This window comes from Notothenia rossii (assembly GCF_949606895.1).
Source record: "Notothenia rossii genome assembly, chromosome: 3".
Lineage (NCBI taxonomy): Eukaryota > Metazoa > Chordata > Actinopteri > Perciformes > Nototheniidae > Notothenia > Notothenia rossii.
The window spans coordinates 13,296,737-13,324,130 of NC_136901.1; the positions used below are offsets into that span (position 1 = coordinate 13,296,737).

Below are 27,394 nucleotides of genomic sequence, written 5' to 3' on the forward strand. Positions count from 1 at the left end.
AATCTCTTGAATGCTCTTTGATGTAAATGACGGTTTGTGTGTGTTCAGCCCGCTATGGTGCGTCATCACTGGGTGCATCGGAGAAGGCAAGAAGGCAAATGTAAACAATGTGGGAAAGTGAGTGAGATTTTTCTCTATTGACCAATAATTGAACTGTCAGCTGGAAGTCATATTGATCATCAGATGTTGTTGTGTGCAGGGCTTCCAGCAGAAGTTTGCGTTCCACAGTAAAGACATCGTGGCTATCAGCTGCTCCTGGTGCAAACAGGCTGTGAGTGTTTGGAAACGCACTGAGTTACATTATTCTCCAGATGTCAGTGATTTAAATATGTCTTTATGTCCCTCTGTAGTACCACAACAAGGTGTCCTGCTTCATGCTGCAGCAGATTGAGGAGGCTTGCCCAATAGGAGCTCACGCTGCACTCATAGTCCCGCCCACATGGATCATTCGCGTCCGACGCCAGGTAACACTCACTCTGATTTACACTTTAATTTGATACAATTACATTTACAGTTTAATCCAGAAGGAAAATCCGGAGCAACAGCTGACCAATCGAAAGCAACCTTTTGTCACATAGTATTGACAATAAAGTTTGATCAATTGACAAACAGAAACAAAATTAGAAACAAAAAGCAATAAATAATAATCATAAATAGAAAGAAAATAAAAAACTGAAAGTAAAATAAAATGGTACCCACCGTTATGGGAAAAAAATATATATTTTTGTCACTTTTTCCCCGTTTCCTCAAATGATTTTCCTGAAGCCCGGTGGAAAAAGCAAGTCTTTCCATAACACATATTTCACAGATTGTTTCATACCAGTTGTCAAGAGATGGGTTGTCATGTTTGAGCCATTGTGTACTTATTGTTTCTATTGCAGACAGTCAGAATTCCAAATAGGTGTTTAGTGTTGAATTTGTGGGAATTGAATGAAGAGCCCAAAAATACATTTGTCCTAATCAAAGGTGGGGTAGGTAAGTTTGAGAAAACGGCTCGAGATACACTTTTTGTTATATTCCATGGAATGCTCTTAACATCCCGATAGCAATGAATATCTGAAGTGCTTTGACAAAAAATCCATTAAAAAAATTCATCTGTGGAAGCCGTGGTACTGTAGAAAGCACGACCAATCATTTTAGCCGGCTTCCGGTTATGTATTTTCAAATTCTAGCGCACTCGAGCTGGTTTCTCCAAAATTACATACCCCACCTTTTAAAGGCGATTTTTGTCTGTATTACAATTTCGTTTTCTGAATGAATCTAGTGCCGAAAGTGGCCATATAAGGACAAGCCTGGAACAAAAAGTAGTGATTGGCTGATTTTAAATGTCTCCACTGGTTGCAGGTTCAGAGTCCAGCGAGATGACCCAGTGGGAGATAAGTTAGACATTGATAATGGCAGTTATAACATCAAATAAGATTTAGTCAAAGTAATAGTAGTATAAATACAGTGCAGTGTTATTGCAACTGTTTTTAGTTATGTATATATGTATGTTCCCAAAACAAATGAATAATTTAATTACAATCTTGTACTTGACCTTTTAGAAGATAGAGATAATCTTTTAGTCAGTTTTCAAAGTATATCGTATAAGCAGCTAAATACCTCTGCATGGGGGCTTTCTTCAGACTCAGACGAGCAGGTATGATGTAATAGTGAGCTGTTACATCTCTAACATGGACATGACATTATCATACTTTCCTGTTCCAGTCATCTATGAAGTCCAGTAAAAAGAAGAAGAGAACATCATTCAAGAGGAAAAGCAGCAAGAAAGGAGCAGAGGTCAGTCCTGCACTATCATCTGGATCTCTGTTGTTCTACGGGACATGATGTGGGCTACGTTTGTGAAAATATCCAGATAACGTCGATTTAAATAGAGTCCCAGGTTAACAGGCTGAATGGACTGTGTTGTGCTGTAGAGCAGTGCTTCTCAAAGTGTGGTCCGCAGACCACTAGGGGGCACTCACGGACCACTAGGGGGCACAGTATATTGGTAAAATGTCACATTTGAAATAAATAAATAAAAGTTTCCCACACTTTCGCGGAGATATCTCCGCAATGAAGCGAGCTTAAGTTTCACTTTCGATTGCATGATATAGCCCAGCGCAACACCTTCGTCACACATGTTGCCACTTGTTTGTACCATTTCCAGGCGATTTCTAATCTCTTCTAGAAAAAAAATATATTTCAAGAAGCGTATAAAACAAACAATGGATGTCTTTTATGAACATTTATCCATGCTGGAAGTAGATTTAGATGTTAGGAGTGAGATAGAGATTATTATCTAATACATGCATCCAATGAACCATTGCATGAAGTCTGTTGATGATCAGAGGCTGTTCACCAAGGTTCATGTTTTAATAGCATTTTTACAAAAAAAGCCCAGGCGAGCCTAACATGTGAAAAAATGGCTTAGACTTCAGAGAGTTAAACTTGGGCCTGCGACCATAGTTTTACTGTATTTTGTTTTGAAAATCCACAGCGGAGGTTTGTGTCGTACTATGCGGTGTATTTTGCATTTCTCTCAGTAGCCAACTATCTGTGAGTCTGTTGGCTCGGACATAAACTCCCTAATAAATGTAGTCTACATTTCATAAGATGTGTACCTGAGCATTTTAAATTGCATTTGAACGAAATGCTTATATAATCTGTAGTTGTATTGTTTGTGTGAACGAGGCGATATAGAGAACGTTAAGCTGTCGTTATTAGGCTGTAATTTGTTATACAGGACTGTCTCAGAAAATTAGAATATTGTGATAAAGTTCTTTATTTTCTGTAATGCAATTAAAAAAACAAAAATGGCATACATTCTGGATTCATTACAAATCAACTGAAATATTGCAAGCCTTTTATTATTTTAATATTGCTGATTATGGCATACAGCTTAAGAAAACTCAAATATCCTATCTCTAAATATTAGAATATCATGAAAAAGTATACTAGTAGGGTGTTCAACGAATCACTTGAATCGTCTAATTAACTCGAAACACCTGCAAGGGTTTCCTGAGCCTTGAAAAACACTCAGCTTGGTTCAGTAAACTAAATCACAAGTATGGGGAAGACTGCTGATCTGACTGCTGTCCAGAGGACCGTCATTGACACCCTCCATCAGGAGGGTAAGACACAAAAAGAAATTTCTCAAAGAGCAAGCTGTTCACAGAGTGCAGTTTCAAAGCACATCCACAAAAAGTCTGTTGGAAGGGGGAAATGTGGCAGGAAACGCTGCACAACCAAGAGAGATGACCGCAGCCTTAACAGCATTGTGAAGAAGAGTCGCTTCCAGAATTTGGGGGAGCTTCAAAGACAGTGGACTGAAGCTGGAGTCCAGGTATCAAAAGTCACTGTTCACAGACGTGTCCGGGAAATGGGCTACAATAGCCGTATTCCCATGGTCAAGCCACTTCTGAACTCAAGACAACGGAAGAGGAGTCTGACTTGGGCTAAAGAAAAGAAGCACTGGACAGTTGCACAGTGGTCGAAAGTCCTCTTTTCAGACGAAAGCAAGTTTTGTATTTCATTTGGAAGTCAAGGCGCCAGAGTCTGGAGAAAGGCTGGAGAGGAGCAAAATCCAAGTTGCTTGAAATCCAGTGTGAAGTTCCCACAGTCAGCGATGGTTTGGGGAGCCATGTCAGCTGCTGGTGTTGGTCCACTGTGTTTCATCAAGCCCAGAGTAAATGCAGCTGTGTACCAAGAGATTTTAGAGCACTACATGCTTCCGTCTGCTGAAAAGCTCTATGGAGATGAGGAATTCATTTTCCAGCATGATCTGGCACCTGCCCACAGTGCCAAAACCACCAGTAACTGGTGTACTGACCATGGCATTACTGTCCTCGATTGGCCTGCAAATTCCCCTGACCTGAACCCCATAGAGAATATGTGGGGTATTGTGAAGAAGAAGCTGAAAGACACCAGACCCAACAATGCTAATGAGCTAAAGGCCGCTATTGAAGCATCCTGGGCATCCATAACAACACCTCAGCAATGCCACAGGCTGATTGCCTCCATGCCACGCCGCATTGATGCAGTAATCCGTGCAAAAGGATTCCCAACCAAGTACTGAGTGCATTAATGGACATTTTCAAATGTTTGATTGTGTTTTGCTGTTATAAATCTTTTTTTTTTTACTTGGTCTGAGGAACTATTCTAATTTTTTGAGATAGGATTTTTGAGTTTTCTTAAGCTGTATGCCATAATCAGCAATATTAAAATAATAAAAGGCTTGCAATATTTCAGTTGATTTGTAATGAATCCAGAATGTATGACATTTTTGTTTTTTTAATTGCATTACAGAAAATAAAGAACTTTATCACAATATTCAAATTTTCTGAGACAGTCCTGTATACTGTTGGAGTGGTAAGCAGGCTTTTTTGTTTTTTGATATTTGTGGAGTTAGGTGGTCCGCAAGTGTTTTTTTATTGGTTAAGTTGTCCTTGGTATGAAAAAGTTTGAGAAACAGTGCTGTAGAGGATCTGAGCAGATCATCTTCTTCTCTGACAGGAAGGACGGCAGTGGAAACCTTTTTTAATCAGACCCATCCCTTCACCGCTGATGAAACCTCTGCTGGTGTTTGTCAACCCCAGAAGTGGAGGGAACCAGGTATGTAGGAACACGCGCAGCACACCCAGCAATTTCAATGAACTGGTCTATGAACCGGTTAACATGTCATCCAGTTAGTCAAGCTTTTAGCTCACCGCTGCACTGTGAGCAGATTCTGGGTCAGTTTAGTCCTCGTCTTCCAACGTTGATTGGGTTTTTGTGTTCGACAGGGAACTAAGATCATGCAGTCCTTCATGTGGTATCTGAACCCCAGGCAGGTGTTTGACCTGAGCCAGGGAGGACCACAGGAGGGGTATGTTTACACACACACACACACACACACACACACACACACACACTCACACTCACACTCACACTCACACTCACACTCACACTCACACTCACACTCACACTCACACACACACACACTAATTAAAATCTTCTGGTGATGTCATTAACCTGTGTCTATCTTAGTTTGGAGCTGTATCGCCGAGTGCACAACCTGCAAATCCTGGCCTGTGGGGGGGATGGAACTGTGAGTAAACCCAGAAATACAATGAAAAGATAGCTAGAACAATAAAAAAGGGCCAATAAACTGATGCTGTGGTTGATTACTTAAATATTCATATATGAATATTTATTAGAAGGTACTTTTAGAAGAATGTGCAGTTAACTTGAAGACCACCATAGTAATTTTTTCTCTATCCTGTCAAGACAAAATTGGCTTCATCCAGGATGTATATCTTGAATCAAAGAAGCATCACTTAACCAGTTAATGGATGTACTGACTAAAATGAAAAAAGTCAAATCTTAAAATCTACGTACAAAGCGTGCGGTGCAGGGATTTTGTATCGTAGATGATCTCCTTTTATTCTCTGGATTTAAGGAGTAATCAATGGCTATATCATCAGCATAGACACACCTCATGCTATGTGATTTAATAACCCCGGGTACACTGAACACTTCCTGTTTATGAGAAGCATGGATCTCAGTATCTGCGTGTGTGTTCTCAGGTGGGCTGGATCCTCTCTTGTCTCGATGAACTGGCGATAAATCCTCAGCCTCCTGTTGCTGTGTTACCACTGGGGACAGGAAATGACCTCGCTAGGACCCTCAACTGGGGAGGGGTGAGAACAAACTGACAAACACCTGCTCATTGGCACTTTAAAGATACAAAATACATATGCTTCTTAAGCTTTTAATAATAAAAAAAGCCCATACCTTTTTCATATACACATACATGCATGTTTAATGTAAGTGTGCATGTGTTCCAGGGCTACACAGACGAGCCTCTGTCTAAGATTCTGTCCCATGTGGAGGATGGGACTGTTGTCCAGCTAGACAGGTGGAATCTACAGGTTGAACCAAACCACAGTGCAGGGGCTGAACCTGACGAACAGCAGACTGATAAGGTCAGCGCGCGCACACACACACACACACACACACACACACACACACACACACACACACACACACACACACACACACACACACACACACACACACACACACACACACACACACACACACACACACACACACACACACTGATCGCAGGATGTAAGGTATTCGTAATTCACCTTAGCTCCTAAGGTGAAAAACTGTAGTATGAAGTATTGAGAAGTTATTTTAGGAGAGTTCAATTATCCGAGGAGAAACTGTCATGAAGACAAAGAGGTAGGAGCAATATATCTGACGGTGAGTTAATGAAGCGCTACAGATTAGATCGGCAGGTATTATGTTTTTAGTCGAATGCATCAGGGATCCCATCCTTTGAAATAACACTCTTTTACCCCTTTAATGGCAGAAATGAAAGGCTGATGAATTGATGAGTGATCACACAGTGTTTCACAGTCTGATAATGTGTTTGTTTGATTTGAATTGCAAGTCCCCACCTGACAGAAAATGATGAAAGCTAACAGTTACAAGCTTTAAGCGCTGAAGAAGGGTATACAATTCATTCGGAGATGTGAATTACACAAGGCCTTTCTATTCTATTCTTTCTTTTATTCATTATTTATCAAACAACATCACCTTTTTGAAAAGATTGCGTCGATCCAAGCATTAGGGTCAAACTCATCTTCCTCGTGTCGGAGTCCAAGTTCTAAGTTATTTCCTGGATTTGTGATGTTTATTCTTGGACTTTATTCAAAAATGAAACTCCATTTATTCTTATGAAAAGTTACAACCAGGTGTAAAATGCCAAATAATCGTGTGTGTGTGTGTGTGTGTGTGTGTGTGTGTGTGTGTGTGTGTGTGTGTGTGTGTGTGTGTGTGTGTGTGTGTGTGTGTGTGTGTGTGTGTGTGTGTGTGTGTGTGTGTGTGTGTGTGTGTGTGTGTGTGTGTGTGTGTGTGTGTGTGTGTGTGTGTGTGTGTGTGTGTGTGTGTGTGTGTGTGTGTGTGTGTGTTCGCTCTCTCAGCTCCCTCTAGATGTTTTCAACAATTACTTCAGTCTTGGATTTGATGCCCATGTGACTCTGGAGTTTCACGAGTCCAGAGGTACATTCATATTAACAAATATTATAAAATGGCTGTTCACTTTAATATTGGTGTGATGATAAGGTTATGGGAACAATTGCTAAATATGTATTCTTCTGATTACTGTGTGTAATATTTCAGAGGCCAACCCAGAGAAGTTCAACAGTCGTTTCAGAAACAAGATGTTCTATGCTGGGGTGAGTCTGAAGGTTTCTCTTTCATACTGTTCGGATAAGAGGGTCATACGCGAGTTTGTTTGATATTGTAAAAATGTCCAATGGCTCACAAATATTACATCAGGTAGCTGAACAAAATGATGTTTTTTTGAAGTCATGTGACCTTGCTGTAGTTCCTTTCAAATCAAAAATCAGAAATCCTTTAAATGTATGGCGTTACAACAGGGAACATTCAGTACAATATTAAATAAAAGGGCAAGCCCACGTTAACAAGAATGAAACTAATAAGTGGAAACAAATAAGTACACCATGGTAAAAAGTAGCAGTATTTAACAAAGTAAGTGAACGAATGAAAGGGTAAAGACTGCAGATGGAACAGATACAGCCAGACATTCACACAGTGATCAATCCATTACACCAGACCGCTCATCCCTCTGACGCATTTCAAATATTTCCCGCTTGCTTTATTGTTCAGCTCTTATTTTCTCATGCCTGGATCACTGTCAGGAGATAAGCTGGCTGCTAAGAGAAATCTAACAGTGCATCAAGTCTACATCTCAATGTCCTTCTTTCACTACTTGAGTTGTTCTCCTCAGTCTTCTCTTGCTGCTTTCTCTCTTTTGGAAAAGTAGTTTCCTCTCCTGACAGAGAATGTGTGTTTGATCCACTGTTTAGAGTGTGATCTCTCTTCTTCACACCGCAGTGCTCTTCCAGCCTGTTTAAATGAATATACAAAGTAAGTACAGTTGCTCTTATTATGGAATATCTGGGAAGGTCACTCTTTGCATAGGCAACAAATGGCCCCCACACATTTTGAACTTCCTGGAAGAGCCTTCCAAGCTGTACATTAAAGCATGTATTTTATCCACAGAGCATGGGAAGTTGGTGTTGATGTTGCAAAGGCTGTCAGGTCTGCTTTGAGCCTAGGGGAAGGAGGGATCTCAAATACTACAGTAATGGCGTTAGGCTCTATAAGTGACCTCAGACAGAGTATTTTTAAAAAAAGTGCAGAGATGACAAAATATGTCGCTCACACCAGCTGTGTCCCTGAAATGCCCCGGGGCCCGTCGTCACCTCAGGTCACACCATTTGTCCCCACTGATGTGAGGTGGTTGGCCCCCGGCTGCTTTATGTGCTGAACATGTGGTTAGTGATTGATCGTGTGTGTGTCTCTCATGCAGACAGCGTTCTCAGATTTTCTGATGGGAAGCTCCAAAGACCTGTCAAAGCACATCAGAGTGGTGGTGAGTAGCTGTCAATCAAACTGTCAGTCATTTGTATAAAAACACGCCTTATGGAGGCAGAGGGGGGGGGGGGGGGGGCGTTGGGTTGCTGCATCAGTAAAAGAAGAACATGTATTGTTGTGGCTGTTGTGTATAACTGTCACTGTAACCCCCCCCCCTCTTTCTCCAGTGTGATGGGACAGATTTGACCTCAAAGGTTCAGGACTTGAAGCTGCAGTGTCTGGTGTTCCTTAACATCCCCAGGTGAGACCACTACCACTAATACTGTCACTGATACTGTGGATGTTACAGCACTTTGGCTCAACCACATTTAAAAAAAAAAAGTGCTATATAAATAAAACTTGATTTGATTTTGATTTTATACACTATTGTACCGCTAGAGATAAGAGTCATTTATAAAGATGAATATACACAGTAAAGAGAACACAGCACTGATTGCAGATAGAGGACAGGTGTTCTGGAGTAAAGAACATTTGAACATAAATGTAGGCAAAGTAAGGGATGTCCAGATCAGAGGGCCATTCCCTCTCAGAGTGTTTAAGATATTATCCTGTCCTTGGGTATCTGAGACCCATCTGATGCCTATATTTACGCACATTTTATTCCACAAAAGATGACATTTGACACGTTGATCAAACAGCGCTTGCTACTACAGTAGATGTGACACAACTCTCTCTTCAGGAGCTAGTGATGCTTGACTGGTTCAAATATCAAATGTATGACCTATATTTTGTATGTTACAAATGATTGATCAACTTCTAAAAGTGACATGACTGATCTTCTATAGACAAGAGGTATCACTCTGTTGCAGTTATTGCAGCTGGTAAAGTTTTCTTCCCTCAGAGAAGATCTTTGGCTGACTTCAGCTGCAGAAAGCACTGTAACCAGGCAACACACACGTCTGTTATGGCCTGTCTCCATGTTACTGAGCTAACATTAATTGGTGACAGACAGCTGCTGTTTGTCACATTAATCAGTGAATATGACAGTGTAAAGATGAGAAGCTGCTACATTAATATTTATGTAGCTCATAATAAAACACACACACTGTAAGGACTGTCAGAATCAGAAGCAGCTGGCCCAGCATGTGCACACTTACAAGGAATCTCACCGTGCTTTTTCATTTCTGCAAAGCTTGGATAAGGACTGGGACAGAGAACAAGAGTGTTTAATGTCATATTTCCCTATCATCCTGTTTTCTCAGCATTGAGCTACTGAACATTTTGTACAGTCCACTTCTGGATGCCCTGAAGGCAGGTCAGGAGGTTGGAAGTGTTGAGGAAGTTGTTTGCAGGGTCACAGCTTAAATAGATCTCTGTATTAATAGAAACTGATGTTATATGAACATGTGATGAGGCCTAGAGGGAGCAGATACACGTATGTTATGTATATGTGTCTACTTACTGAACACCTTGTAGTGTTCTATATATACGGTAGAGGCTAAGGGCCAGATGAGAAAAAAGGTTTGGGATGTGTCCAAAAGTAAAGAAAACAAATCTGGCTTTAATCTCACAGAGACCGTCTTGTGGCTGCTTGTTTTGCCATGAATTGAATTAAGTCGGGAGAGGTTAGGTTTGGTTAGTTTTTGTGACTCGTCCCCAATGAGCAGTCTGAACTGAAGATCTTGTTCCATCCAATTTTTTATTATGCAAATACTGTATACAAACATTTACAGCAGGACCATACGGTATCAAAGGGAATCGGAACCAAATCACCCTCTTTGTCTATCACACAAACCCGGCACACAACTGGTGAACTTAATACCGTACGCCACACCCATGTGACAATTGCAGGAATTCACGAAACACAACAGTGTGGCGTGTAAACAAATCATCAACAATGGCTAAACTTGCATTTGGCTCCAACCGATAGATTACACCCTGACAGAGTGTTACTGCTGCTCCTGATAACATCTGTGTGTGTGTATGTCAGGCAATTACACTGCAGATAATATTAGTTCAGGCAGATTACCAGAATCAGGCTTGGCATCACAGTTGGCAGACTGTTTCATGGTGATTGGCTCTTTCACAGACGGAAACATCATTATCCAATCATATTGCTGCCGGTTCACAGCATCCCTGACTCTTATCTCTTTAACTCTGATGCACACGCTGTTTGCTATTGACCTGACCCTGGCTCTATTCCCAACTACTTTTTTAAATAGTTAATAACCACTCTGATATGATGGGATGTGTGTGTGTTGTGTTGTGCAGATACTGTGCAGGCACCACACCATGGGGTAACCCCGGAGACCATCACGACTTCGAGCCTCAGCGCCATGATGACGGATACATCGAGGTTATCGGGTTTACTATGACCTCACTGGTATGTAGCGCAACATATCCGTGTCGCCATGGTAACCGGTGTGTCTTACTAAAATAAATGTTATCCTAACATGGGTGTCAGTTGAGATGGTTAGTAAAATGACTATTTTTGATTATATGCTCTGCTCTGAATCGTATCGTTCCAACAATACACTCATATGTCACCTTTTCTATTAGTTACAACTTGGTAAAGAGGTACAAAATATATTTAATTATGTAGGTGTTCGAATATATTTTTCATCTAGATGTTAAAAAGATTGTCTGCGGGGTGTAACAAACGCCACAAGTTAAAGGCATGCAAAGGAAAAACACAGCGTGTAATGCATACATGGCTGGAGTAATGACCAAGTGTCTGTGTGTGTTTGTGTGTGTGTGTGTTTGTGTTTGTGTGTGTACAGGCTACTCTCCAGGTCGGAGGTCATGGTGAGAGGTTGAACCAGTGCAGAGAAGTCACCCTGACAACTACCAAACCACTGCCAGTACAGGTACACACTGTACCCACATCCTGTACACACATCCTGTACACACATCCTGTACACACATCCTGTACACACATACTGTTCACCCACGTACTGTTCACCCACGTAGTGTGCACACACAACCTGTACACACACATCCTGTACACACACATCCTGTACACACACTGTGTTCTTGTGTTACAGGTGGACGGTGAGCCGTGCAGACTGGCTCCCTCTGTCATCACCATCAGCCTGAGAAACCAGGCCAACATGATCCAGAAGACCAAACGCAGGACCTCACTGCCACACCTCAATGAGTGAGACACACACACACACACACACACACACACACACACACACACACACACACACACACACACACACACACACACACACACACACACACACACACACACACACACACACAGACACACACACACAAACACTTTTTCCAACCGTGTGGCTGCATTGAATAGGATATTAAAGTGTGAATTGAACCTGTAATATGGATGTGCTAAAGTGTTGTGGATAGTGGTGGTCTAATGGATAGTGAGGTGGGCTGAAGATCGGAATGTTGTGAGTTCAAATCCCGCCTGGAACACCACCACTAGCGTGCCTTTGAGTAAGGCACTTAGCCCTTAGTTACTCCAGGGAGAATGTCCCTGTAATTGGTAATTGTAAGTCGCTTTGGATAAAAGCATCAGCTAAATGAAATGTAATGGTGTGTGTGTGTGTGTGTGTGTGTGTGTGTGTGTGTGTGTGTGTGTGTGTGTGTGTGTGTGTGTGTGTGTGTGTGTGTGTGTGTGTGTGTGTGTGTGTGTGTGTGTGTGTGTGTGTGTGTGTGTGTGTGTGTGTGTGTGTGTGTGTGTGTGTGTGTGTGTGTGTGTGTGTGTGTCAGTCAGCAGCCGGTGCCTGAGAGGCTGAGGATCAGCGTGAGCAGGATCAGCATGACTGACTACGAGGCTCTGCACTATGACAAGGACAAACTACGGCAAGCATGTAAGGGACAAAAACACACCAACACTTCCATACTGTATGTCCGCAGCAGTGCAACGCTTTTAGTAACCAATGTGACACCACCATGACTTCATCTGTAATACAGGGACATATGGAAGTGGAAGTCTGATCAAAAGTTAAAAAAAATCAAGTTCTGACTTTATTCAAAAAATGCTGTATTTTTTCAAAAAGATTCTCTCAAATGGCCTCAATCCTTTTCTTTTTATTATCATACATTTTTTATTGCAACATCTTCAATGTACAACACAGTACAGAAGACAATTCAGGTTGCACAATCCTTTTCTGAAGGTACATACAATTCTAAAATAAAGATAGATAGATAACAAATATTTGATAGGTTTTTACCACATGACACATGTACTGTACTGCTTTTCTTATTGTCAACAAGCAAAAGCCCTTTTGGAAAATACATCTTTATCAAATCAAATAATACAAGCTAAAATAACAATCACGACACACACAGCACCGAATAAACTGTGTTCTAAAAAGTCCTTCAGTCAGATTGTGTGGGAGGGATGACCTTTAGATGGTGTACATTTCAGAGCACGAAAATGTATTCAGGCTGAAACAAAAAGCACACGAAACAAACAAACCAAAAAACAAAAGGATGTAATGCCTGACAATATTTGTTGTGGTGTTTTGCCATGTAAATGATATTTAAACATTGAAAGATTGTTATATGAGTGTTATTGAGGCGGTGTTGAACAGTGAGGTCATCAGTGGATGGAGACTCTTTATTAGCACACCACCCAATGGCTGCATTTTAAAATCCCAATTGCTCCTTTCTGAGGATGAATTGATTACATCAGATCAGCTGATTGTCTGTATGTGCTCAAGTCTTCTTTGGAGGAGGTGAAGAGGGTGGAGAGCAGCAGGTGAGGATGCTGACTGACAGCAGCATGTGGAAGCTGGACAACAGCTGGAGGATTAGCAGGTGGAGCAGTGAGGGGGGTGGGGTGGGGTTGGGGGTCAACACTGACACTTACAGACGTCTCTCCATCCTCCTCTTCTCACTGCTGTGTGCCTGTGTTCACGTTTTTATGTAATGCACCCACACACACACACACACACACACACACACCCACGCACACACACACACACCCCGCACACACACACACACACACACACACACACACACACACACACACACACACACACACACACACACACACACACACACACACACACACACACACACACACACACACACACACACACACACACACACACACAGTAAGCAGTGCCGATTTTTCAGGAATAGGGAACAGGACAGCTTCTCTCTCCACATCACTCTGTCATTAGGACCAATTACACTCAGCTGGTCACACACACACACACACACACGAATGCAGACACACGCACACACACACATACACACACACACATTCACAAACACACACATACACACACACATACACACACACACATTCACAAACACACACATACACGCTCACACGCGCCCTCAGTTAATTCACGTTATTTCACAGTTGTACCACAGGGGGGCGCTGTTACCTTTTACAATATCGAAACGCTTAATTATACTGTACACTTTTTTATATTGCTTTACATTTTCTCCTATGTTTTGTTTTGTAATTGATATTTCCATAAAAGTATCTGGCCCAATCCAAACATTTCCGAAATTGTTGGAAATAGGTATTTCATATTGATTCAAATGAATAATTCTTAATCATTTCTTCAGTTGAATCAAATATTTCTTCTGGTTTTGAGATGTTTTTCATCATTTCCATATTTGTAATACCTCAGCCTTTGTTCTCTCGATCTGAAGTTTGAGTTGTTTCTCATTATGCAAATCAATCACAGCTCTCCACTTGTGGATGTGTCACTGTTGGGGAGATGGTAAAAATATGCCTCATACGCTGAGGCGCAGTGTTATATCATCTCAGTGTCATCCTCTCTCCGTGTTCTGACACGGACCAGGAGGAGAGACGCTTTTATGATAACTCCACAGGTATGATGTGAGCCGACCCTCTACAGATTACACCAGATATCCAACAGGATAGCAGCAGCTGATTAACGGAAGCAGAGCCACTGGTTTTAAATGTTCCGCAGTGTGTTGTCTACTTAAAACAACTTGCTTGTATGTGAGCTCTACAAACACAGTGCATGTACCAGCAATCAACTGCTTATTATGCTCCACTCGAAAAGCCCAGTCTATGAAATGAATGCAGAATTTTCATTTAAAGGCAGTGTTTAAGTGCTGCAGATAGAGTAACCATCTTTCATATTTGGATTCAAGCATCACAATTTCCATATGGGGGCCGTTTATTCCAAAAAGCCGTAAGCCACTTATATACTGCCGTTATAAACTGTATTTTAACCACTTGATCAATTTGTGTGACTTTGCTATTGAATTATATGTTTTGGACTACGGGGAAGTCAACTGTACTATTTAGACATTTCTTTAGATTTATTTTTGTGTCATTTCAAACACAAAAAGGTTCAAATGTGGGGTTTATTAGAAAGCATTTGGGACACTAAACCACACTATTAGTAGTCTACTATGTTAGCAACATTAGCTAGCCGACACTGAACACCATGATGTCCACAGTACTACCTCTGCCGCTACACTTCCACACCTCTGACACCTACGCATGTTGGTTACCCAGTTGTCCATTGGCAGATTAGTTAGATTTGATGTAAAAAAAAGCTTCTGAGTAAATCCTGTGAACTGAATTTGGTTCCCACGTGGTCAAAAGATCATTCATAGGGCAGGGGAAAGAGATTTTATAACAACAAATGATATTTCCAAGCCATCATTGGTGGCTACCTTCGAAATTGCCACCTTCAAAACCTCAAAGAAGTTGCGATGTGCCGATTTGAGTTCTTGTGTTCCCTTTTGAAAGATTTCCCTGGTATATTCAGTTATCTGCAGCACTATTTTGGGTGGTGATTGTTTCTAGATGCACTTGAATGAACAACTTGTAGACTCTCTCCAATGAATATGCCTGTGCTGACTGTTGCTCGCTCACTGTGCAGTGTTCTACACTCAGATGTTTAGTATCAATGAGAGGTATGTGTGTGTGGGTTCAGGAGCTCCAGCACAAAGAGCTGTGTGATATTCATCCAGCAGGGTGGTGTAGGTGCCTCCTCAGGGAGCTGAAGCTTCCCTTTCAAGGGAATGTGTCAATATAACATATCCAGGAGCAGACGGCATTTAAGAAAATAAAAGGCATTATCTCCAAAGTTAAAATTGAATGTACTTCCTTTCATGAGTAAGAGCAGTTGTCTATTGATGGGGTGTTCAATACGAGCACATTCAAAGTTCTAACTATGACAATTTCACACAAATAGGATAAAATATTGAAGTGACTACATATTGAAAACACTTGAAAGTTACATGGGACTTAACTAGTAATTCTAGTTATAGTTAAAACACTGATTGTAGTCAGTTTTAACATCAGCTGATAAGTTGTTGGTGGTTTTTAATGTTGGTGCACAGTCCATACAACCCTATATATACTTTATATTAGATTCATGTGTAGCTCCAGGTCCACATCCCTTTTATTAAATTAATTTAATTAAAAGTGGCAGGACTTCCAGGGTCCTGGGGGGCCGCAGCTCAGCCCCACTGTATAAGTAGATATCAAAGTGCTGTAGGATAATTGTCTTGTTCCTCTGTATCTGCAGCCATTCCTCTGGGACTCATCGTGGTGTCTGGTGACAGCGACTTAGAGACCTGCAGAGAACACATCCAGCGTTTACAGGAGGTAAGAAAAAGGGGATGGGGGGGGGGGGCATGAAAAGGGTATAGTTCTGTGTCACTGAATGGAAGGTTTTTTAAAGCCAATTAAAGTGTGTGCTTATTGGAGTGCCAAGGAATGTCTCATTTATATATTTGGTTTAAGTTAAGTGTTTTACATAAGAACGGTACAGAAGCTTTCAGACGCAGTTTCAGTCAGAAAGTGTTATGAAACCCATACATATGGCCGGTACTATGGGAACCGTTTGGCTCACTCTGATTGGATGAAAAAGTACATTTCATCGTGCTGCTTCACAGTGTGAATTGTCAAACCTGCGGACTCCTCTCTCCTCTCCCCTCCTAACCCCCCACCCCCCCCCCTCCAGGACTTCTGCTCTGTTCACCCCTCCCTCACATATGGGGGGCCGCAGGTTGGTAGTTTGTGACTGGAGTACTTGGAATGGTTTTTGTTTGGCACACGGGAAACTAACAGCTACAAACACTTTCAAATGAAATGAAAAAAATCATTAAATTCCTTAAGTTACATCAGCACTTACTGAAACACACATGAAGAGGTTACATGTAGAGCACGAGAGCGCTAGGACCCAACGGCGTCCTAGCACGACAATAACTTTGCCTCTTTGTGCCACATTTATTATTTACACTACAACTACCTGACCCATGGTCGTTCCTTAAGGAAAGAATGTAGTTACCTGTCATTTACTTGAATATTTTCACATTTTTTACTCCACTACATTTTGTTAGCAACTATTGTGCTTTTCATTTTTTTTCATTGTACTACATTTATATGACATCTTTAGTTACTATGCAGATCTATTTGCAGTTACTTTATATTTAAATCGACACACATTATTACACATTATTCTAGGTTGAGCTACCCAAAGTAATTCAAATATACCAAGTGCAACATTGAAATGATGAACAATAAATATCTGGTGCTTAAAATCGCCATTTTGCATAATAAAGAAGAAATTACAATTTTGAATTTAGGACTTTTACTAGCCGAGTATCTTTACACTGTAGTATTGTTTTAGTTAAGTAAATCTTCCACCTCTGGAGGTAACAGACTGAATGCTGGGTAAATCCTGCAGTCTGAATCCAGAGGTGGATTTTGGTGGAAAGGTTACATCTAACACCGGGCTGAGAGCCAGCAAGTTAAAGAAGGCTCTAAATGTTCCACCAAAAAAAAAAAAAACTGCTTGAATGCCTCCAGGACGCACGCACACACACACACACACACACACACACACACACACACACACACACACACACACACACACACACACACACACACACACACACACACACACACACACACACACACACACACACACACACACACACACACACACACACACACACACACACACACACACACACACCAACAATACAATTTTGAACAAACAAACTCCCACACACATAAACAGAGCACATTCTGTACTCTAGGGGATACAAAGTAAGGTATGTGGCCAGTCATACATTACACAACACCATACGCAGACACACACACAGATGTAATAAATAAACAAGCTCTGGAAAAATCAACATCGAAAGTAGAAAGCATAACCTCGAAGTCATCATTAGAGCAAATCGAGAGAGAGATGAAAATATAAACTTCCCCAAAGTTGACAAAGTCTCATAAATCCCAGAAATGAACTCAGTGAAGATACAGCAGAGTAAATGATTTAATGTGACTTCAAAGTTCTTTTGACAAGTCACTGATTACATTATGTATTATGTGAGAGAACACTTTCGTGATATCATTAGTTTGCACTGCTACTGTGGAAGAAAGAGTGGTTTTGCCCTTTTTCTTGTGTGGCAGATGCTCCATCTCATGCAGCTCTATCCATTATGGTTCTTTCATGTTCTGACATCCTTGTGGAACATCTCCCTAATGGAGCCGTGTGTTTGATAGGCATAAAGACCATTACAGATGAGTTAAGCAGACTGCATGTCAACAGTGACTGGTAGGGAAGTCAAATGGTCCGTTTCTACTGTGTTCTCAACCTGTACTTTTACACATACTGTGATGCACAAAGACTGTGTTGGGTCTGTCAGGATCAAACTGCCGTCCTCAGGCGCTCTTGATGTCTGACTGTGGTGGTCATGATTTTGATATGAAGCTTTAAAGCTCGGCTCTCCTGTTTCAGGGATCTTCTTCCCAAGTTAGTTCCAGAGGGACCTTGTCAGCCCGATTCCAAAGCTGCCTTACCCGCAGATACACCCAGGGGACCATTCCATTCCTGATGGCATCCCCTCCCATTCATCAGACTCTGGTTATACAGCCATGATTTAGTCCGGCCAACAGAGTCCTGTATCCAGTGACTTCCTCTTAGTCTTTACCTTGAAGACATTATCAGACTATTATCTCTGAAGAGTGCCCCCCTTTCCTGGGTAACCAAAAGCTCCCCTGTAGTTCTTCCAAAGCAGGTATTTGTCTTGTTGATCTGCCTCCACAAGGTGGATCTAAAAGGTTGTCCCAGACACATTTTGAAGACGTGATGGATCTTCCTTTAAAAGCCCATAGGTTAGCCTGATATACATGTATAGTAGGGGGTCCCCACACACAGACATTGCCGTATGCTAACTTGCATATGTTGGGCAATTTGCACAATTAGCATTAGTTATGTTAGTTAGCATTTATGACCATTATAGCCTATGTGGACGATAGTTATAAAACATTTTCAGGATCTAAAATGGCAGTTTTAACCAGAAAGTGGATATATTTGTTTTACTCCCTGTGAGCTGATTTTTGATGATCGGTTAACTTCAAACTCAGTTAAAAGTTATAGGATATCCGTCCACAAGCATTGTATAGAAATGCAGTATGCACATTTTTAATTTACGGCCCAATACATTCTGAGTTGAAAATGGAATATTGCAGATAACAAAGGGACGTATACCAACCTAAATAATACTTCAGGAGCCGTAGAAATTGTGTGCAATATCCAGACATTTATTTTCCTGTCAGGTGGAACATAGGGGTGCAGCCAAACACTCTGCCCAGGCTTTCGGTCGGGAATATCTTTAATTAACTGAAAGCCCTTAAGAAAGAAGCAAGAGTATAGTGTTTTTACACCCCTATAGGCATTAATGATGACCCTGAAGGGGGGGATGGGGGGGCACACAATACAGGATCAGTCAGATGATACATTAGTTTACACTCCCACTTCTGTGGTCATTTGCAAATATTTTTGATGGATAAGAGGCCGGTTTAAACAAACAATGAACACCCACTCTGATTTAGAGGCCTTTTCACACCTGTTAGGGACACACCTTGACCCCTGATAGACACACACACGCACACACACACACACACACACACACACACACACACACACACACACACACACACACACACACACACACACACACAGACACAGACACACACAGATTTGTTTCCACAGAGATTAGTTTCCGCTGTGTGTCTCAGCATGTTACAGCATGATGCATGGACTATTGTTTTTGTTTTCAGATGTGTGTGTTTGTGACCTTTGCTACCTGTTCTTGTGTGCCTCTCGTATCTATATATAATTGTTGTGAGTCTATTGTGATGAAGAGTTTGACTTGTTATTGACATGTTTACTTACTGTAGATGCGGGTATAAGGCACTTTCTCTGACCTCCTCAGAAGAAACACAAACAGTGAGGTGACAAACAGCTCCAATGTTTGAAATATATTTGGTGTGTATTGATGGTACCTCCTTTGTTCAACAAAGACTTTCCACAAAAGAAGAAAGGATCAGACAGAAAACCTCATTAAAAGTGTTATAAATGAAACTCAAAGAGCCTTTTGCTTTTCAAATGGGATTTTAACTACACAATACAGTCGCTTTAAACCCTTGTACTACTATGCTTTCTTTTGCACTTTTGTTACAAGTAAAACAATGTCTAGAATGCCAATAGCTTTTTGAATTGAGATGTTATATTTAGCTGGGCATCCTACAGCACAGACAGACCCCTGCAGTCTGTTCCATTTACCTGGTTTATAGGAGTATAATTCAATCGCATTAACCAAGCAAAGTTACCTTACTTGCAAATAATGTACTGCTTTCTCGTTGTTATAGCAGTACAGATCCTTTTTGATATCACAATACACTGGGGATGTGTTTACATCCTTTAACAAAACACAAAGCACAGTAAAACAAATAATAGCTGTGTCCTCTCTCCACCATCATCACTTATCCTCTACTTCAATCAAAACTGTCATATGGGGTTTGAAACAACTCATAGATGACATTTGGTCTCAAGACCTTAGTTTCAATTCAACAACATTTACAAAAGACTCTTGAGTTAGTAAGCCACCTGAAGATCAAAAAACTTCAACCGTAAGCTCTGCTGCGAGCAATGGCTTTATGATGTTATTACTGTGGCAACAACATACATCTGCTCATCCATTTCTCTCCATTCATTAAAGCTGGGATAGAAGGCTTCCCAGCACATTGACAACAGGCAGACACCTGGGGAGACTAACACAGTCGCTGTTTAAGACTGACATCAAACAGCAGAGTGCTACATCACTTTAATTCAAATGAAATACAATAACATGCAGGGGACACTATCATATCACCAGGATTTGTTTGACAGTCTCATCTGGAAGGTACGGGGGTCTCTAGGTAGAGGTGTACCTCAGACATTTGTCCCGATGTCTCATGGTCACCGTAGAGAGGATGAGACATCTCTGCCATTTTAACCACCCCGGCAGTCTTACAAGATGTAATTACATTGGTATTACATTTGTACGCATGTAGTGTCGCTTTAAATCATATTCACCTCGGTGCGTGATTTAAACAAATACCTGTCAGTAAATAAATGTCTTTGTTAATTGATTGACATCTGACACAGCCAATGGTGACAGCCCTCTCTTTCTAAACATCCATTGGATTATCCATTTAGTTTTAGAAGAGCGACTGTCAATCAAATGCGATACATTGGCTAAATATGTGGGACTCTTGGTCACTCTAGTCCTCGAGCACGACACTGAACCCTCAGCTGCTGTAGATCAGAAGGTGTGTGTTTGTGAATAGGTGAATGGATGCAGGTAGTTAGGGAATAGTCCATTCAGTTTTCTATCAGAATCAGGTTCATGTAGCAGGGCTTTGTCCACTGAGGCTGTCCTAACTCCTGATTCTGAAATTGTGTTTGTACCCCCCCCACCCCATGCTTCATACACAGGATGTGAAGTAGCTCTTGAGCTTATTTAGGTGGCTGAGAGGAATCTGATGTAGATGTCACGTACCCGCATCCTTCATCCCACAACAAGCTTTCATCTTCCTCTCTGGGAGCAAGCAGAGCAACACTGACTCTATAAGTGATATTTTTAACAACACTATCTTGTTTCTAGATAGGTTAGATCACTAACGCTGAGGAGACAGCTCATGAGTTGTTGTCAGACTTTGTGTTGCCTAGCAACCCCGATGATGTAACACCCGTTGCAACGTTTGATCTCTGCTGATGCTGTCTGCTGCACTTTGTTACTGTGTAGGAGAAAAAAAACGTTAGTTGGAGTTATCGCAGAATATATTTAGTTAATGTGTGTGTCTGTTGTTGATGTTGACCAAACAAATGTCCAAACTAGACTTTGTGTTTGTTTCTCCCCCCCTAACTTCGGTGTTCCTGGACATATTTGACCGGTTTGTTTGACCTACTCTAATATTAACACAAAAACCATTCATTATCACCAAATTGTATTTTATTGAACACCCTTTTAGCTGTTCCATTGTCTCAGACTACTTATTATCGAGTGTTGATGATTTGGTGTGTATCTGATGGATGAACATATAATCTAGGGTTAGCCATTCATTTCATATGGAGGTCATTTTTGATTTCCTAGGTGTTGCAAAGTTGACAATACCACTGTGGAAATGCCTACTGTGGAGGATATCATAAGGCCTTGAAGCAATCAAAAAACACAATATCTATGATTGATGAAAGTGGTAACTCAGTCAGATTTGAGAAGAACAGAGGTGCTTTCTGAACTGCTCTTCCAGGCTCCTGTTCGTTACATCACACACACACTCCAGGAGCTGAATGAATCAAAAACCAAATCTGACCCAAACCGAGAGAGAACTTTGCAGCTTGATGGTTGAAAAGACAAACAGGAGTGAGCGGGAGGAGACAGGAGAAGAAAGAAGGTGAGGAGAGGACTCATCCAGTCAGACGCGTTCAGCTTTTGAGGCCGTTTTCTAGGTTTTGCTTTAGAAGCCTCAGGGCGTTTGACTGTGAGAGAGTGCTGCTGAAGGATTAGATAAGTACACACACACACACACACACACACACACACACACACACACACACACACACACACACACACACACACACACACACACACACACACACACACACACTCAGAGGAGAGGGGGAGTGTTTACTCCAGCCAGCTTCTGTCAAAGTCTGCAGCAAAGCTTTGCAGTTTAGGAAAACAACTTTACTTTCTTTGGCGTGTTTTCCTGCCGTCACATCTAGTGGAAGGTGACTTTACATTTCAGTGCTCAACTGAGAATGTTTGGTATTGCCTGGCAGCTGCTAACACAGCATGATTAGCTGTAAATGTGATTAGTTTCTAAAAGTTGAACATTGTATCCCAGTCATTGTCGGAAAAGACTCCGTGTTAAATCAAGGTGAAATGTATTGATTGAATTTGATCTGTGATACATACCAATAGATTGGTATCACAGATATTATGATCAGCTTTGTATGCGGACGAGTGAAACATGTTCAGAAATGATGGTTTGAAGGAATAATACCGCTTTCCATCTGCAAGTTAACTTCATACATCTTAAACCGTTTGATGCTATCAAGGTGACACAATCAGAAATAGAAACCCCTGTTAAAACAATCTCCAGACACACACACAGTATCTCAAGGTGAAACAACAGCAGTGTGTCCCAGCTGGTAAAGAGAACACAGGAATGCGCTCAATACAAGTTTTTGGCTCAAACAAATGCTCCGTTAAGGGTACGGCAGGCACAGAGAACAGTTAAAGTAAGAATGTATTTTAATTTGGGAACATCAGTGGAGTGAGAAAGCTCTCCCAGGAACATTTAGTGACTGATCAGCGGACAGACAGAGTGGTCGGAGGATCTGAGGGGCAGACAGTGTGTTAGAGCAGCACCAGTCCACACATAGAAGCTGAGTAAACAAAGAAGACGGCTTAAACTGGGCCCGCAGCTAAGGGAGCGAGTGTGTGAGTGTGTGTGTGTGTGTGTGTGTGTGTGGGGGGGGCTCAGTTATGGGCTGTCTGTGTTTTGATCTTGTTAAAAATCCTGCTGCAGCTTTCTGAGCTAATTGGAGACTGGATGTTAGCCGTCTGCGTGATACCTCCATACAAAAAGTATCAGTAATGAGGCGCGTGGATGGGAAGGTACGGAGAAGTTTCCTCAGGTCACAAACACAACTTTACTGGCTTCTCAAACATTGGTTTTCGAACTTCAGTCCCGAACCAAACAGAAATCAATGTTTTGCACATATTTGGAAATAAGTTGGTAATGATGGAGATGTGGATAAACAACTCAAAAGAACACCCTCTTTCCTTCTCTCCCTTGATCCTCCTTATCAACTGTCATTATTTTGCTAAGCAGGTGTGTGTTCGCGAGTATTAACAACCTCTGAAATGTCCAAATCGACCAATCAGAATAGAGTATTCATAAACCTTCCGGTCTGATCACGGGTCACACTGTAACTGGGTTATGTGTATCTTTCTTGAGAAGCTCATTAGCATTTAAAGCTACAGACACAGAATCAGCACTTTTGGAACAGGCCTGAAACAGAGGGGTTTATGGGATGCTACAATGATCTGTTTGGTGTTTCAGCCAATCAGACACATGTTCTGTATATATCTGAGACCGATAATATACTGTTGAAAAAAAGTATAATAGGGGACCTTTAAGTTCTAAGGAAATCCAGTACAAAAAAAGGCGAATAACACAAGTCATATCTCAAAATGGATCTAATTTGTTGTTCTCTCCCACCTTAGAAGCTACTCTGTTGGGTTTTCTGTTTAATAGATGGATCACTATGGATGAAGTTTCCTGCTTTGTAGTCTAACTGATGTGTCTGTCTGTCCTTCAGGAGGAGGACGCCAAGCAAAAGAGTGTATCCTCGCAGAGACTATCTCCAAAGTGGTGTTTCCTTGACTGTAAGTGTTGGATTTTTAATTTGCTTTTTTTTTTAAAGTTTATTACAAGGCATACATTAAAAATGAATCTCTTAAATACATCAAATAACTACATAACAGAAGAAGAAGGGAACACAACTTAGATCATAAGGTTTAGCTAACACAGAATGGGTACAACAGTAATACTCATATGTACATTAATTGTCATCTTATTCAATTCTTCCATTGTGAGATAATTAAGTTATTATCTTTTAACCGATTCCCTGTAAATTGTTCAATAATTGCTATTCTCAATATGAGCAGGAATCTGGTTATTATTTACTATTTGCTCGATCAACTGTTGCACCACCTGAAAAAGAAAAGGCTTTATCAGAGGGGTGTGGTAAGGGCATCTTCTTTTTAGGGAAGTGTAAAGAATATAAACAGGTTATTGAAATGCGTGCAAACACAACAGATGAACAGATTTCTGAGTTGCTCTTTTCTTCAAATAACATCAAGCATGGTTCTGTCAGATTCTGTTTATTGGTGAATGTCGTGAATATTAATTCATTCGGCAGCAGCGGCTTGCCAAATATATCACAGAGAAAAACCTTCATATTACACAATGTGACACACACACACACACACACACACACACACACACACACACACACACACACACACACACACACACACACACACACACACACACACACACACACACACACACACACACACACACACACACACACACACACACACACACACACACACACACACACACACACACCACACACCTCAGCTTGTGTAAGGTCCTGGTGGAATTCAGCCGAAAACAAACAGAAATACGACTTGCTTGTTGAAAGAGAGAGTGTGTGAAGAGGACAGAGGGAATGTGTGTGTGGGAAGCAGCTAATCATTGCAGAGCACGATGCAGAGGGAAATCTCACTCAATAATAACCTCTTATAGTGACATCGATAACCCTGCAGGATGTACCTGTCCAACCCAGCTTCAACTTGATTTTCTGAGCAGGTTTTTTAGCTTGTTAACTGAAACGCTTTCTTTAATTAAATGTGTTATGTCAAGAGATTTCATTATTATCAAAAGAGGTGCGATAAACCAGCTGAATTTTGCTCATAATATTTGATTGTTTAACGCTGTCTTTCTGTTTGTCTTCTAAGCTACAACAGCAGATCGCTTCTACAGGATAGACAGAGCACAGGTAGGTCTCTCACATCACTGGTTGTTATTTCTCTAAATCTAAATAAATACATTTGCCTCTTTACTTATTGAAAACTGAATCTTGAATCTTAAAGTGTGCATATGAGAGGCAAAAAGACCCTTCTGGCTGTGGTGGGTTCACATTGAAGCAGAGGGAGCATGAACCTCACCATCATTGGGTTTCTTTCGAGCTGCTTAACTCGTCACCTTGTTTGGGTAGTGAAGGCGTAATTGGCCCATCTCTCTAAGAAGTGGCTCCTTCACCACAGGTACACAGCTTCTTCTGCAGCGTGTGATGCTGTGTCTGCTTAATATATTTAGCTCTTTCTTATTTAAAAGTCAGAGTTTCACTTTTTCAGCCAGGATGAGATATATATTCCACTGCCGTTCGACATCCACCCAGCTCCCTGTTTTTTATGTGGCTGTGGGAACATTGTTCAGAGAGCAGGTGCTCCACTTTGAAGCCTCCCAAAGATCATCAAAAAATGTGATCAGTGAAAGAAGGTAGGCAGGTGCGGAGAAAAGCCTCCTCACCGCCACAGGATCCATGTGTAACTGAGTGGAGAGACATTGAATCCTCTCAAAGACTGATGGCAGCTTCCTCTCCTCTCTGGGTTATAGATCAACTCATCTCTATAGATATCTCTCAGCTCACTATGAAGCCAAAAGTTATATAAAAGCCACACTAACTCACCAATCAAAAGTCAAGTTGTAGTTAGTAGGGAATTTCGACCATAGCTTTTGAATAAAAGCAGCCGGCTAGCATTAGCTCACCTAGAGCAATAGTCCGTTTTCAGTCCCATTGTTAACAAAAGTAAAAAAAAAATGTTATTATGTGCTATAACACCTGTGCGACCTCCCTGTCCTGTGCTCCGTTAGGAACATCTGAACTACGTATCAGAAATCTCCCAAGAAGAGATCTTCATCCTGGACCCTGAACTGGTAGTCATGACAACGGTGGGCACCTCACCCTCACCCTCTGCCATGCCGGACCTGGTTACCCCCGCCTCCGGCCTGGTGAACAGCAGGTTGGTCATCAGAGCTGCTGGTTAAACCCTGACCTCACTTACAGAGCTGTGGTGTCAGTTAAAAAACACTCAGACTGGATTTTCACAGTGTGTCACTCTGTCACACATCTCCCACTAATTCCCTCCCGGACAGTTCTAAACAGTCTTAACGTACCTTTTATCTCAAACTCAAAACTTTACCTTAAAAGTAAAACATGTTTTTTAGGGAAATACCCATTACATAAAGAAACAGTCTTAAAAACATTGCCGTCCATTTATTGCGGAACCATTTAGAAACATATGGGAACATGGGGACTGATTATAAGTTAAGAGTTAGATAAACAGACAGACAGATAGACAGGCAGACAGACAGACAGACAGACAGATTTTTTTATTTTATTTAACCAGATAAAAAGCATTGAGACAAAATCTCATTTACAATGCTGACCCGGCCAAGAAGGCAGCAACGTTACACATTTTTACACATAACACAGACATATAAAATACAGAGAACACCACTAAGTAAACAAAAGACGAAAAGCAGTCACTGCATTGTGCACATTTGGGACAGTAAGAAAGGTTTGATTTGATTTGAAAGGCACTACTTATTACTGCAAGAGCAGCTGTTGGTAAGGACCTCAGACAACTTCAATTTAAAACAGGCTATAGGGACAAGTGCCCTCAGTTTAAGGCTTGATTGAAGGTCATTCCAAGACCAAGGACCATAATGAAAAAGACTCCTTTTTCCAGCCTAAGTCCACACAGCAGGAACCTGGAACCGTATCCAGGCACTGGATCTGAGGTTGTTAGAGTCACAAACTGGAGCAAATCTGGCACATATGTAGAGTGGAAGCTTACCTAAAATGGCTTTATACATTAATAACAACCAATGCTGCATCCTATTTCCATCCAGTTAGGCTATACAGTTTGCAATGATGATAGGGTACATTTGATATATAACGCAGTGCAACATGGTAGATTGGGTCAAGTTTGGCCAAAACAGTGGGACAGGCAAATCTATAAATTGTATCACCGTTGTCAAGCTGGGACAGGAATAAGCCAGAGACCAATCTTTTATAGGAAGAAGTAGAAAAACAACATTTAAGTCTTTAAAGGAAGC

The 27,394-nt window shown here is 41.2% G+C and overlaps 1 protein-coding gene across 8 annotated transcripts in view; it reads left to right on the forward strand.

Annotated features, from left to right (window-relative positions):
- The window catches only part of dgkza (diacylglycerol kinase, zeta a), a 91,499-nt gene that overhangs the window by 45,671 nt on the left and 18,434 nt on the right, over positions 1 to 27,394 (forward strand). For 5 of the 8 annotated variants that reach the window (XM_079670898.1, XM_079670899.1, XM_079670893.1 and 2 more), the window contains 21 exons: positions 49 to 117; positions 200 to 271; positions 351 to 464; positions 1,708 to 1,779; positions 4,495 to 4,593; positions 4,764 to 4,846; positions 5,008 to 5,068; positions 5,547 to 5,660; positions 5,808 to 5,945; positions 6,954 to 7,032; positions 7,153 to 7,208; positions 8,369 to 8,431; positions 8,601 to 8,674; positions 10,645 to 10,756; positions 11,154 to 11,240; positions 11,418 to 11,530; positions 12,112 to 12,212; positions 15,879 to 15,958; positions 24,021 to 24,087; positions 25,228 to 25,268; positions 26,147 to 26,295. In XM_079670898.1, coding sequence (XP_079527024.1) covers positions 49 to 117; positions 200 to 271; positions 351 to 464; positions 1,708 to 1,779; positions 4,495 to 4,593; positions 4,764 to 4,846; positions 5,008 to 5,068; positions 5,547 to 5,660; positions 5,808 to 5,945; positions 6,954 to 7,032; positions 7,153 to 7,208; positions 8,369 to 8,431; positions 8,601 to 8,674; positions 10,645 to 10,756; positions 11,154 to 11,240; positions 11,418 to 11,530; positions 12,112 to 12,212; positions 15,879 to 15,958; positions 24,021 to 24,087; positions 25,228 to 25,268; positions 26,147 to 26,295 — 1,844 coding nt within the window. Of the gene's footprint in view, positions 1 to 48; positions 118 to 199; positions 272 to 350; positions 465 to 1,707; positions 1,780 to 4,494; positions 4,594 to 4,763; positions 4,847 to 5,007; positions 5,069 to 5,546; positions 5,661 to 5,807; positions 5,946 to 6,953; positions 7,033 to 7,152; positions 7,209 to 8,368; positions 8,432 to 8,600; positions 8,675 to 10,644; positions 10,757 to 11,153; positions 11,241 to 11,417; positions 11,531 to 12,111; positions 12,213 to 15,878; positions 15,959 to 16,316; positions 16,362 to 24,020; positions 24,088 to 25,227; positions 25,269 to 26,146; positions 26,296 to 27,394 lie in introns of all 8 variants that reach the window. The other 3 variants (XM_079670892.1, XM_079670894.1, XM_079670896.1) reach the window with 1 other exon arrangement.